The sequence below is a fragment of the Callorhinus ursinus genome, unplaced genomic scaffold (genome assembly GCF_003265705.2).
Source record: "Callorhinus ursinus isolate GAN/ISIS: 27379988/994484 unplaced genomic scaffold, GSC_fseal_2.0 scaffold57, whole genome shotgun sequence".
Lineage (NCBI taxonomy): Eukaryota > Metazoa > Chordata > Mammalia > Carnivora > Otariidae > Callorhinus > Callorhinus ursinus.
The window spans coordinates 8,582,858-8,597,005 of NW_027397119.1; the positions used below are offsets into that span (position 1 = coordinate 8,582,858).

The window sequence follows — 14,148 nt, forward strand, 5'->3', positions numbered from 1 at the left end:
TCTCTAACACGCGCCGCGCACAACAGTGAAATGACTCTGCCATTGGGTGTTATTTTAAAAAGTCAGAGTAAGGGTAGTCTTGAAAGTGTCTTAAAAATCAGAGTAAAAACATTCCTTAAATAACCTTTTGTCCTAGGAACATCTGCAAGAAAGCCATGTTGTCTGAGAGAAAAACATGCTCTAACTTAAAAGACAGAAAGAAAACTGCATAAGATATTGAAGCAGCACACCTACATAGAGGCAGAGGTTAAATTTCACTATTTTTTTTTTTCAACTTATTAGCACACTAAGACCCCTAACCCTTGCTCCCTTGAGCTCATGGTATCAGGATGTGGAGGATCAAACCTACAGAACGATCTCCTGACCACTTTCATAAGGCATGGAAAGTCTGTTCTTGGTGGCATATAGGCTCCTAACCACATGGTCTCCGCTAGCCCTGAGCCCCTGAAACTTCTGCTTATGCAACGTGAGCAGTAAGCAGGGGCACCAGGAGAAAGACAAAAGCAAACTGAATGGTGTGGGAGCAGCATTTACCATACTCCCAGTCAAGCACAGAATGTGAAGTAAGTGAAGAAGAAAGCCAGGAGAAATCATGTCTTAGAGCAGAACTGGCAGGCTCTGGGGATGGGGTATGCAGTGGTATCCTCTGCAGGAGCAGGAAGCCAAGAGATGCACTTCATGTGTCTACGAAGAAATGGGAAGACAGGTGTGTGAAAAGACAAATGTTCTATCCCCAAATAAAAACAGAGCATGGTTCATGGGATCTGAATGCACATTTTTGGCATAAAAGAATTTCAATTTTCTATTTTCATAAAGGAAAAATCTCAAGTCTTTGTGATTGAGTTTCACATTAATTGGTACTTTATTTGCTTAAAACCTAAACATTGTCAGTTAAGAAGAAATCCACTCTGGTGTATAGATCTTGCCATTTAAATTCTAAGGGTTTTTTTTTTTTTTTGATCCTTGGTAAAATTTTATCCGAGAAACAGAATAGATAACATATATATTTAAAAACATGAACCATTAGAGAACGAAATAGGAAATCAAGAGTGATTTAAGTTTTGGTGGCCCTTGCCTTTTTTTTGTTGTTGTTCTTTTAAAGTTCCTGAAAGACTGTAGCAGGATAAAAGGATCACTGGCTCCGGGTCTCTTTGAGATAACAAGTGATGAAATTAAAAAAAAAAAAAAAGAAACAAAGAAACAAACAAAAAAAAACACCACACCCTCAAACAAGGTCAGGTAACACCATTCCCTGCCTTGCCCCCAAGGTAAAAAATACGAATACTTTTAGTAACAATTCAGAATTCATCTTTATGTCCTACCTGCCCCATCAGTGGAAGTTTAACATCATGATTTTTTTTAGACATCTATACTTATGTATATAGACATATAAACTTGTATTAGATGACAAGTGACTTTTTTAAGTCCAGGTAGAGAAAGAAGCAATCATTTTTAACTAAAACCCTTCTATGTTTTTTTTGATTATGATTCAACTTGCTATCACTTAGCAAAAAGCAAAATTTCCATAGTGTTCATCTCAAATCTTATTGCTTTACAACTGTGGTATACCTTCCATTAAAAATAAAAAGGTGAAGCAGTCAATCCAGTGATTACTTTGACATGGCTTTCATCGGGAAGGGGTGGGAAAGGGGGTGATGGCAGAGAGAGGACCAATAGACAGAAAGGTAAATTAAACTTACAATGGTTCTCTTAAAAAAAAAAAAAAAAAGAGCGAATGTTATTTTAAAGAAAAGGAAAAAAAGCATTGAAAGCCCATGAGTCAAGCCACAGCCAAAACCATGTTCTATCTTAAGTAGGTTTTCTTTTTTTTCCCCCTTTTTCTTTTTTCTTTTTTTTTTCTTTTTTTAATAAAATCTCTCCCCAAACCATCATCACTTTTTTAATCCTCCCCAGACTGGGCTTCATCTTCAGACCCTTCATCCCCTGATTTCTCAGGTGGAGGACTTGCAGAGGGCTTCTTTTCTGGAGGGCTTTCTGGTTCCTCGTCTTCTTCTTTGGGAGAAGGAGTCTTTTCCTTTGATGCCTTTGAAGCTGTGGGGCGACCCACCTTCCCTTTGCCTTTCACAGGGCTTGGCGTCACTGGAAGAAGAAAAATACCAATGTAGGGAAGGGAAGAGAAGAGAAGATCTTTAAATAAAAATCGGCTATAAAACAAAACTTTAAGAATTAAATCTATAAAGACCACACCCCAACTGACTAAAAATCAAGGTGGGCACTGGTTTCCATTCACTCTTGCCAACACTATGGTGCTGCGTTAGCAGTAATGTTTATAATAAAGAAACAGGATGCTATAGAAACTGCGTACTATCCTTAGTGGTTTGTGAACACAAGTTGTTTATGATAAAAGTCACGTCTAAAAAGCAGGTCAAAAAGAATGGATACAACGTGAGTAGAAACAGAAGTCACCAAAGTTTTAAAAAATTTTTTTCTAAGGATGTGTCACTCATTTTATTTTTTTAAGTAAACTCTACACCCAACGTGGGGCTCGAACTCATGACCGAGATCAAGAGTTGCATGCTCTACCACTGAGCCAGCCGGGTGCCCTCATCGAGGAACTTTTGACAATTCCATGATTCCTAGCAGTAAGAAGTGATGAGTAAAAAATGTACAAATCACCAGCTCTAGCTGTCAGAAAAAAACCAAAGCAAATCTAGCTTTCTGATTTCACAACAAACGAGCTGTGACTAGGAGACTATCTGGTAGCAACCACAATGGCGCCGAGCAAATGAATCCGTGTTGCCAAATGTGGTTTTATTCTGCGAGCACAAAGGATGGTGTAAGCATCAGACTGCAGGATTGAAATCTATGATTGCAGGTGTGCATTTTCGCAATTTCAGGTCCTTCCTAGCTGCTGGGGTCGTGATACGGGCGGGAAAAAGCGCAGGCCCAGCTCTATTGCTGCGATGTTTGTCCACGGTGCCGGCCAACAGGTCGCTGCCAAACCTGCTGGAGGCGGCGGCAGCCGAGGGACGGGGCTGCGCCGCCAGACTCCTGCCGGGGCCACAGTCCTTATAAATAAATAAGTGATCCTTCCCGGTGTGGAAGACCGGATCCTCGCAGAATTCTCTTATTCTCGTGAGGTATGTGGCCAACGCTGAGCCCTAATGAAGAATTTCTGTAGAGAAAGTTTATTGGTTCTTGAAATTTTTCAAAGCAGCCATTTAATTTTACTTGTAGACAACTCACCTGTGGCCTTTAGCCTGGGCTTGGGCATTTTCTTTTCTTTTCTCTCAGGTTTGGACTTCTTAACCATCTTTTTGTTTTTCTTTTTTGAACTGCCATAGTCACTATCATCATCGTCTTCCATTAGGAAGTCTTCATCGCTGCCGGAATCTTCTGAGAGGAAAGAAGAATTTCAACGTCCAACTTAACGTATACATCCTTCCAAGGGAACGAAGGGAGACAGTGCTAAGCATGACGGGAGGGTGGGATCTGGGAGTCAAACACTCTTGGATTCCGGTGGCAGCTGTGCCCCAATCTGGCTGGAGTCCTCGCCAGCCCCATCTGTAGGGTGGGTTTAGCACATGCGCGCGCGCGCACACACACACAGACACAGACACACGCACACGAGAGCTGCACCACTGACTTGTTCAGTCGGTTGAAAACAGGAAGAGATAAAACTTAATCTGAATAAAAACTGACGCCATCGCAAACTTTTTTTTTTTCCACCAGTAACTTTTGGTAGTTCCATCGTTCCCCTATAGTACCGGGGAGACCAGGGAAATGAAACAGAACCAATTTAGTGTGTTTGGTCCAACAATGAATAAATGAAACGAGAAAGCTAAATACAAAGCAAAAATACATGTAGTTTATTAATCTGAGTAATGTGTGAAACATCTAAATCCTGCTACTAACACTTTTTTTTTGTTGGGGGAGGAGGTCTACACCTTCTGCTCCCAGGCCAAAATACAAAACCTAATCACAACACCCACCATGTAACTGTTGCTTTAACAACTAACTGTGTGTTTAGTATTCGAGTTCAAATGATGGACATCATAATCAAGAGAATCTAAAATAACCAATATCAAAAAACAGCCATCTCTTCTAACAGCAAATATCTAATTTAAGGGACTGACTGTAACATTTAGCAGCCGCAACAACGCAGAAGTAATCAAGGTCACAAACTACAATCACGACCCGAGTAACAAGTCAGCTTCACGTACTCTCCTGGAACGGTGCCTCATCTTCTTCTTCTTGCTCTTCCTCACTGCCCACATCTTCCAGGAGCATCTCTCTCTGTTTAGAAGCTGCCTTAGAGGCTGCCTGCCGTTGCTGGCGCACATTTTTATGATCTTCTTTTTCATCTTCGCTGTCCTCTGTAAGATCAAAGTTACAATGCAGCGATCAAAGAATTGTGCATTTATCTGAAGGCTGAAAAGGCAGTATGAGATAGAACCTGCAGCTTTATTTCATTCAAATGGGGTATATCCTATCCTTAAAAAGTCCTACAAAATATACGAAAGGGGAGCTAAAATTCAAAGAATGAACTTGAAAAAGATTACGTCCTCATTACTGCATAGAAAATAGCTTGGGCATGTAGTTTTAAGTAGTCATAAAGCTGAATTTAGGTGTGAATACATGCTTCCTGTAATGTATTTTAAACTTGTATCACTGCATTGCCCTAAAATTATCAATTACATTTCAATCTCTGTTCACAGTTTTTAGAAACTAAAGTTAAATTTTTTATTTTTTAAGAGAGAGAGAGAACACAAGCGGGGGTGGGGTGGGTGGAGGGTTGGGGGGGAGGCAAGGAGGGGCAGAGAGGCAATCTAAAGCAGATTCCACACAGACTCGGGGTTCCTGATCTCAAGACCCTGAGATCATGACCTAAGTTGAAAGCTTACCGAACTGAGCCACCCAGATGCCCCTAGAAAAATATTTTTAAATAGAAGAGGAGAAGACTGTCTTCCAATGGTATTATTCTAAGTTACAAAACCTATTTCTTGTCAACGTAGGCAGTCAGATAACAGGCTAGAAAAGGAATGAAAGCAAACAGCTCAGTGGAGTGAATTCAGTGGAACTTTGTCTACCCTGCACATATTAGCTAACAGCAATCTCATGTAAAGGGAGATCCAGACAGGCAAAAGCAGGGGAGTGTAAGTCAAAACTAAAGTGATTGGGAGCAACACGGAATAAACCCTCTATACTGAGAAGAGTTAAATTCAGAAATATAAATACCAACAAGTAATCAGGATTTAACATTTTGCCATGGAGTCTTTATTAATTCCTTTGAGTTAAAATTCTTACCAAGAAAGCTTTCTCTGTGACTACTGTTTCAAAGGACTACTTGCCAGTGAAACAGGTAGGGGTGAGACTACCCTTTGCTTGCTCTTTACCCCAGAGTTCATCACCGCCCCCCCCTTTTAGAGCTTTATGTCACTCAGTATTATATATGCTCTTTTAAATCAATTTAGTTTGATGTCTGTTATTTGTTCATGTAAATGGTTTTCAATGTCAATTATGCAGGAGAATAATCTCTAAATATTTTTAAAAAACAAAGCCCCAATGTCCCACTGAAACCTACTGAATCAGAAATCCTGGGGTGGGACAGAGCAGGTAAGCCTGTTAACAAAAACCCTCACAGGAGACTGTAGTAAGCCACCAGCAAGGAGCTCTTCAAAGATGGAAACCTCTCTGTAATGCCAGTATTTACAACAGTGCCTGGCATTATTATAAAACCACTTATATTAAAATGTCCAATGAATAAAGATATAAATCAATCACTTATTACATTAAAAACTGTTTATTACCTGCTGAGTGAGAATCATCCTTCTTGGTTTTCACATCTTTTTCTTCGGAGTCCTCACTAGAAAGGGAAAGAGGAGAAAGTTTTAAAAGTCTTATTAGATCAAGGGGCGCCTTAGATCATCGGGCTCCCTGCTTGGCAGGAAGCCTGCTTCTCCCTCTCCCACTCCCCCTGCTTATGTTTCCTCTCTCGCTGTGTCTCTCTCTGTCAAATAAATAAAATCTTAAAAAAAAAAAGTCTTAGATCAAAATCTAAGTGAACACAGATCCCTAGTGTCTCTCACAGGGAAGAACACTGAAGAACACCTCTTTTGTAGATGAAACACTCAAAACAGATGCTGAGGCGTGAAATTGCTTCCATTATTTCCCTAACTTTACAGGGATGCTAATGAATAAGCACAATTGTATTGACTTTTGGAAAATACTGCTTCCAAAGACCCAAAGGAAAAAAAGAAGCTACCTCAACACGGGCTGAAAATTTCTCACCTGTGGATAAGGCCTGGTTCACAAGAACGTTTAATTTTTTTTTGAAAGATCTTATTTCTTTATTTGACAGAGAGAGAGAGAGAGAGAGAGAACACAAGCAGGGGGAGCGGCAGGCAGAGGGAGAGGGAGACGCAGACTCCCCGCTGAGCAGGGAGCCCAACATGGGGCTCGATCCCAGGACCCCGAGATCATGACCTGAATCAAAGACAGACACTTAACTGACTGAGCCACTCAGGCGCCCCTCAGAAGAACATTAATAAAAAAACAATTCTCTATTGTCAGAGGCAGAGTATAAAAATACTAAATTACATAATGAGTGAATGGTGCGAAAGTAGGCAAATGAATGGACAGCACCAAATATAGATGCGAAAACCACCTAGAACACAATTATTTTTTTTTTAAAGATTTTATTATTTATTTGAGAGAGAGAGAGAGAGAATGAGAGAGAGAACACGAGAGGGGGGAGGGTCAGAGGGAGAAGCAGACTCCCTGGTGAGCAGGGAGCCCGATGTGGGGCTCGATCCCGGGACTCCAGGATCATGACCTGAGCCGAAGGCAGTCGCTCAACCAACTGAGCCACCCAGGCGCCCCTAGAACACAATTATTAAAGGAAATTGGAGTGCAATTATATAAATTACAATATCTCAAAATTTATCTAAAACAAAATGAAAATAAGTCAACAACTATCTCCTATTTTTTGCCTCTAATATTTTTTCCTTTTTTTTTTTTAAGATTTTATTTATTTATTTGACAGAGAGAGAGACACACACACACAGCCAGAGAGGGAACACAAGCAGGAGCAGAGGGAGAAGCAGGCTTCCTGCACAGCTGAGAGCTCGATGTGGGGCTCGATCCCAGGACCCTGGGATCATGACCTGAACCAAAGGCAGACGCTTAACGACTGAGCCACCCAGGCGCCCTGCCTTTAATATTTCTAATATATTAGAAACATAAACACATAGACCTGCCTTGTATCATGGAGAAAATAAAAGTCAGCTCAAGATCACTGCAAAGTAAAATAATAAGAAGGTGCTTCAAAGTTCAATGGAAAGTTTTATAAAACAGTTTTTTTAAGTCACAAAGATGCACACTTTATGTAGTTACAAATCTTAGCACGGGAATCTGGGTTCTAGTGTCCTGTCTGTCATTAATTAGTTGTATGATCTCAAGCAAATCACTTGTTACTCTCTTCAGTGCTAAAATTTTATGATTCAATGAGAAATTCCAATAAACAAAAAAAGAAACAATCATACATAAAAACTGCCTTCCTAGCTTTTTCAAACAGCAGGTCTTGTAAATCTCTTTTGGTATTTCCTATAATCTAGACCACACTCAAATGACAAACTACTGAACCCAAGATTCCCAAACAAAGAGAAGAACCAAATACATTTCCTTACTAAGCAATCTGATCCAAGACACGCTGTAGTTCTGAAACCTGTGACTACTCTAAATGTTTTTACGCAAAATAAGCACTTAATTCACAAGTTACAATGATGAAGAACGATTACTTTTTCTAGTTCTTTCATTACTGGGTTTATAGAGACCATTACTACCTTGAGTCCCATTACAGTAAAGTCAAGTAAAAGCTGAACTTTTAAGTAGAGACCAATAGAAAACTCAAAACAATAATGGTCTGAGGAAATAAACTATACAAGGTGGTTAATACAAATGGCAATAAAAACTGTATTTCAACCGCTCCTGATACTTAGGAAAGAAAAATAAAACCAAGTGATTAGAACAAGGAAAAGTTTAGGCTACATATTAATTATATTGATGAGACACTGTTAACAGGTAGCAGGGGACAGAGAAATTCATTCCTAAGAGAAATATAAAAAATGAATATAATGAAAGAGAATCAAAGTTGGGTTGCTATATAAAACTGGATTAGAGATATACACTACAAAACCATGGAAGACCTGTCTCCCCACAGCAAAATTTTGTCTTATTCGTCCTCAAAACCACGTTTCTGAAATTTTCCAGGGAAGAAAATATTGGAGGTAAATATTGTTGTTTCTACAAATTTAGCAACCTGTGAATTCAGAATGGAAAGACTTCTGTGTGGGGCTTTATAAGATTTTAGTCCTTGAAGGTTAAGTATCTTGGAAGAACTGGTAAGAAAAGATTTCATTTCTTTGAACTCTCCTACTTAACAGTATTATTTGGAAGTAGTATCACCTAATGGTTAAAACGTGGACTTTGGAGTTCAACAGACATGGTTCCAAAACCTGTTGGTCCATTTGCTGGATAACTTGGACAAATCACTGAACCCTTCTCTAAGCTAGTATTACCCTCATAAAGGTGTTATGAGAATTAAATGATAATAAATATAAATTAGCACATAATAGAGACTGGCAAAGAATCATAAACGGTAGTGATCATCATCATCACCATTACCATCACTAAGAAGGTCTTAAAGTTACACAACACTGAGTATGAGAGTGTGTAGATCTGTGATAGCAGAGACAAAAATTACAGTGTTAGTCTCATGAAGCAATTATAGTTAAAATCACAACTCCTGTGAACTTGTTTATAAAACTAAAGGAAAGGGGAACAAAAACCCCCATGAATGATTAAGGTATCTGAACAAAGGAGAATTGATTACAGACAGTAAAACTCAGCAGGCTATACAACTTAAGATTCTATAAGCTTTAGTTATGATTCTGCCAGTGCTGGGTGACTGAATGGGAGAGATCCCGCATTCTGCTATCACTACAATGAAAATGTCAATACTAACGTTAGGTAACAAATTACAACATACTTAAAACAATCTCTCTGCTTATGCTCAGGGGTTTGAGGTAATGACAAAAGTAATCCTGGAGATCACCTTGGATTCCAGCTTGAGTCCAAGCAAGCCTCGCGACCTTAAAGAGGGTAACCTCTAGACTCAAGAAGCACTGCCTGAGATAGTAAGAAATATGCAAAACAACACGAAGTGGACAATAAGCACTTTCCCAAAGTAAACAGAGATCCCACCAGTTTAGAGCAGAGAGCACCTCACCGCAGTGGGGCAGTGTAAGCAGGAGCAGATTAATAATGTCTCTTACCTATCCTCCTGTGAGTTCTTCCCAGATCGCCTCTTATTTTTAGCTTCTCGAGGAGATGACCGAATTTTCTTCGCTGGAGGGCCTGAATCTCTTCCATAATCTTCATCTAAACAGAGCATTTTTCAAATTCAATGAACTATATTACGACTTTTACATGTAGAAATTATCACTGCTTATTTTTGGAGATAAGTATCTCTCAAGCTATTTAAATGGTGACGGGGCAGGATTTCCCAAATAATTTTCTTTCATTTTTTAAAAATAAATTGTTTTCAGGGCGGCTGGGTGGCTCAGTCATTAAGCGCCTGCCTTCGGCTCAGGTCATGATCCCGGGGTCCTGGGATCAAGCCCCGCTTCGGGCTCCCCGCTCAGCGGGAAGCCTGCTTCTCCCTCTCCCGCTCCCCCTACTTGTGTTCCCTCTCTCGCTGTGTCTCTGTCAAATAAATAAATAAAATCTTTAAAAAGAAATAGTTATCTAGCCCAGTCCCTTTTAGTCCTCATGTGTTTACTTTAATATGTCCATAGCCAACTATCTCTTACCATTTCGTATCCTACCATTTAATTTCTTAAAGATACTGCCATGTTTCAACATCTTCCTATTTACATGAAAACTATTATAGTAATAAAGCAATACAAGCATTTTAGAATGTAGAGAACCCACAATTCTACAACCCTAACACAATTACTGTTATCAAGTAAATTGCTTTTAAACTAAAGTATTAAATGCAGCATACTCTGACACTTGAAAAAAATACCTCTAATTTCAAAAGTCCTATAGAACTAAAGAAAATTACCCAATCTTAAAAAGTTTTTTGTTTTTTTTTTAGTTTTTGATGTAGTGTTCCATGATTCATTGTTTGTGCATAACACCCAGTGCTCCACGCAGAATGTGCCCTCCTCAATACCCATCACCAGACTAACCCATCCTCCCACCCCCCTCCCCTCTAGAACCCTCAGTTTGTTTTTCAGAGTCCATCGTCTCCCATTGTTCTTTTTTTTTTTTTTTAAGACTTATTTATTTTAGAGAGCGACTGCACGCATGTGAGCGGGAGGAGGGGCAGAGGGAGAGGGAGAGAATCTTCAAGCAGGCTCCACGCCCAGCACAGAGCCCGACATGGGGCTCAATCCCACGACCCCAAGATTGTGACCTGAGTCAAAATCAAGAGTCAGATGCTCAACTGACTGAGCCACTCAGGTGCCCCCGAAATTGATTATTTCTAAAACTGTTTACTACACCATTATATGTAACAGTGGAGAGATCTGGAAGTAGTCTGGAGCTTTAGCAATTATTAAATGGTTGGACACATTATAAATTCCATTATGGAATATCACACAACCATTAATAGGAGTTTCTCAAATAACTTTTTTTTTTTTTGAGATTTTGTTTATTTATTTGACAGAGGGAACACAAGCAGGGGGAGCGGCAGGCAGAAGGAGAGGGAGAAGCAGGCTTCCCACTGAGCAGGGAGCCCGATGCGGGGCTCGATCCCAGGACCCTGGGATCATGACCTGAGCCGAAGGCAGCCGCTTAACGACTGAGCCACCCAGGTGCCCCTCAAATAACTTTTTATAACAGGAGAAATATACTTATAAGCAGGAGTGGGACAGAACCCAAAATTCTATTGCAAGACTTCAACTACGTTTTTAAAAGGGAGAAAAGACACAGACTTTTTAAACAAAAAGGTTAAAATGGCCATTTGCTAGCCAAGGGACCTTGAATAATAATATCTCTGCCTCAATTTCCTTTTCTGTAAACAATAACAGTATTCCCCATTTTAATAGGACTGCTCTACTAAGGATTAAATGAATAAATGCAAATATTTAGCAGCATCTAATAAATGTTAGTAATTCTTCTGGGAGGTTGGATTGTATGTTATTACTCTTTTTTACATTTCTGCATTTTCTAAGTTTTCCCAAATTGCACATATTACTTTTATAAGTAAAATTAGATTAAAAAAAGGAATAGTAAATGCATCTGGAAAATAATGAGAGTAAGGACATATTCTAAAGAAACCTTTTATGGCTAAGATTTAAGACATATTATTCAGGGGTGCCTGGGTGGCTCAGTAGTTAAGCGTCTGCCTTCGGCTCACGTCATGATCCCAGGGTCCTGGGATCGAGTCCCGCATCGGGCTCCCTGCTCAGCAGGGAGCTTGCTTCTCCCTCTGCCTGCCACTCCCCCTGCTTGTGCTCTCTCTGACAAATAAATAAATAAAATATTTTTTTAAAAAAAGACATACTATTCATTCCATGATAAATTAGTTCACAATCCAAGATGTTTCACAAAATACTCTCATTTAAGTTACTTTATTATGCAAAAAACTTAAACTAATATAAGGTACAAGTTTTGCTGTGATTGTAGCTGGGGACATTATCAACTAATAAATACTGCATCAGAATTACTGCACATTTAAACTATGGAATCCAAAACTGTAAGAAAAAAATTAAGTATTTATTATCAATGACTTAACTAAAGAAAGTTAAAGTCCATGCAAGTTCAACTTTTGTTTTGGGTGACACAGATCTTGATATAATTTACAATTTACTGAAATCATGAAACTTACCAGCATCATCAGATTCCTGAAACTGTGAATAATCAACGACCTTTCTATTTCTGTAGAAAGAAGAGACTCTAATTAAGATCATAAAAATGTAGGACTTTTCTATGTATTAAAACACATGCTCCTATTTCATAAACAAAATTACAACTAGCTCTGTGAAATTTTTCAGTAAGCCCCCACCTCAGCCAAAAAACCTTCACATGTTGTTACAGAAAAGTCTAACTTAATTCAAAAGTATTTCAAACTACAATTCTCCTACTGCTCATCTCAGTGATAGCTCAATTATTCTCTCTCTCAAAACCTCCCACCTCCCAAAACACACTTAAACAGCAAAATGAGCCAAACTACCACATGAATTCATTAATGACACAGAAATATCACATATGCACCAACAAAAACTAAATGTTTTACATTTTTTATTCTTACTGCTATACACACATACACGTGTATACCTGATAAATTATTGATTTTTTTCAAGGCAGAGTGATTTTTAAATATAATAGTTACATTATAATATACAAATTATGGTGACAGTAGATTAAGCCTTACATAGAAGAAAAAATAACTGATCCACTCAGAAGATGTTTTTTTTTAAAGATTTTCTTCATTTATTTGACAGACAGAGACAAAGCGAGAGTGGGAACACAAGCGGGGGAGTGGGAGAGGGAGAAGCAGACTCCCTGCAGAGTAGGGAACCTGATGCAGGGCTCGATCCCAGGACCCTGGGACCATGACCTGAGCCGAAGGCAGGTGCTTAATGCCTGAGCCACCCAGGCGCCCCAGAAGATGCTTTTTATTAAATGGTCTGTAATTAAGAAAAATATGAAAGTCTTACAAATTTATGTATCTACTTGACTCAATGATTTTAAGTACTTTCTACTAGGTAAGGCATCTTTAACAACTTGAACCAATCTTAATTTCCATTTTCCTACTTCATACTCTAAAAGTTTAAAATTCCTCCTTTAGAGATATATAAAAGCTTCCATGTTAGTATCCAAATAGCCTTGCTTTCAAAAGAGCCTTCCAGGTACTGTACCATTTAGATACCGAATAAGTGAACTGAAATTACTAAAAGAAACACGCCACCAACTACACTTAAACCTGAGCAGAGGAATATTCCTGATTTTATAGATTAAGACATCATTTATATCCAAAGACAACATGCTCAGAATTCAAGCATACATACACAATTTCTATGTAAGATGTGAAAATGAAAGGTGTAGGAGTGAATTCTGAAAACATGGGGCTTAGATGTGGAGAAAGGTATAGCCATACCTTGGCTTTGGAGTAGAAAGATAGGCTCTTAAGGGATTTTGCCTTCTGTTTTTCTTTGGTCTACCAGCAATGAATTATCTTTTCATTGTACCGCCTCGGTAAGTCAAGATGCAAAACTATAAAATATGCTCTAAATATGTTTTGTTAAAAGCAGCTGATTTTACAAATAAACGATACCATTGTATTAGGAAAGTTAATTTTAAAAACATGACTATTAATTCCACTTATATGAGATATCTAGAACAGTCAAATTCAGAGACAGAAAGAATGGTGGGGGCACCTGGCTGGCTCAGTTGGTAGAGCATGCAACTCTTGATCTTGGGGTTTTGAGTCTGAGTCCCCGTTAGGTGTAAGAGATTACATAAAATAAAATAAAATAATAAAATAAAATAAAATAAAATAAAATCTGGGTGGCTCATTCAGTTGAGTGTTCGACTCTTGGTTTTAGCTCAGATTATGATCTCAGGGTCTGGAGAGCGAGCCTCGCAGCTGAGTCAGCTTGAGATCCCCCCACCCTCTCTGTGCACACTGCTCTCTCTCAAATAGATAAATAAAATCTTAAAAAAAAATCTCCCTCTGCCTGCTGCTCCCCCTGCTTGTGCCCTCTCTCTCTCTGTCCTCTCTCTCTCTGTCAAATAATCAAATAAATAAATAAAATCTTAAAAAAAAAAGTTAAAAAAATAAAAAAAAGAAAGAAAGGAAGGAAGGAAGGAAAAAGGAAGGAGAATGATGAGGAGCGCCTGGGTGGCTCAGTCTGTTAAGCGTCTGCCTTTGGCTCAGGTCATGATCTCAGGGTCCTCGGATCCAGTCCTACATTAGGCTCCCTGCTCAGTGGGGAGTCTGCTTCTCCCTCTGCCCCTCTCCCCGCTCGTGTTCTCTCTCTCAAAAATAAGATAAAAATAAATAAAATTAAAAAAAAAAAAAAGAATGGTGGATGCCAGGGGCTAGCAGGAAGGAAGGAGATAGTGAGTTAATGACATGTATAGTTTCACTTTCACAAGAGAAAGAGTTCTAGAGAT

At 39.0% G+C, this 14,148-nt stretch overlaps 1 protein-coding gene across 2 annotated transcripts in view; it reads right to left on the bottom strand.

Annotated features, from left to right (window-relative positions):
* Positions 1-838: 838 nt before the first annotated feature.
* NUCKS1 (nuclear casein kinase and cyclin dependent kinase substrate 1) overlaps positions 839-14,148 on the bottom strand; it is a 28,747-nt gene continuing 15,437 nt past the window's right edge. Inside the window, exons 2-7 of one of the 2 annotated variants that reach the window (XM_025855094.2) lie at positions 11,858-11,907; positions 9,297-9,402; positions 5,772-5,827; positions 4,185-4,337; positions 3,208-3,354; positions 839-2,100 (exon numbers count right to left, since the gene is read on the bottom strand). In XM_025855094.2, coding sequence (XP_025710879.1) covers positions 1,901-2,100; positions 3,208-3,354; positions 4,185-4,337; positions 5,772-5,827; positions 9,297-9,402; positions 11,858-11,907 — 712 coding nt within the window. In that variant the 3' untranslated portion in view covers positions 839-1,900. Of the gene's footprint in view, positions 2,101-3,207; positions 3,358-4,184; positions 4,338-5,771; positions 5,828-9,296; positions 9,403-11,857; positions 11,908-14,148 lie in introns of both variants that reach the window. The other variant, XM_025855092.2, reaches the window with a different exon arrangement.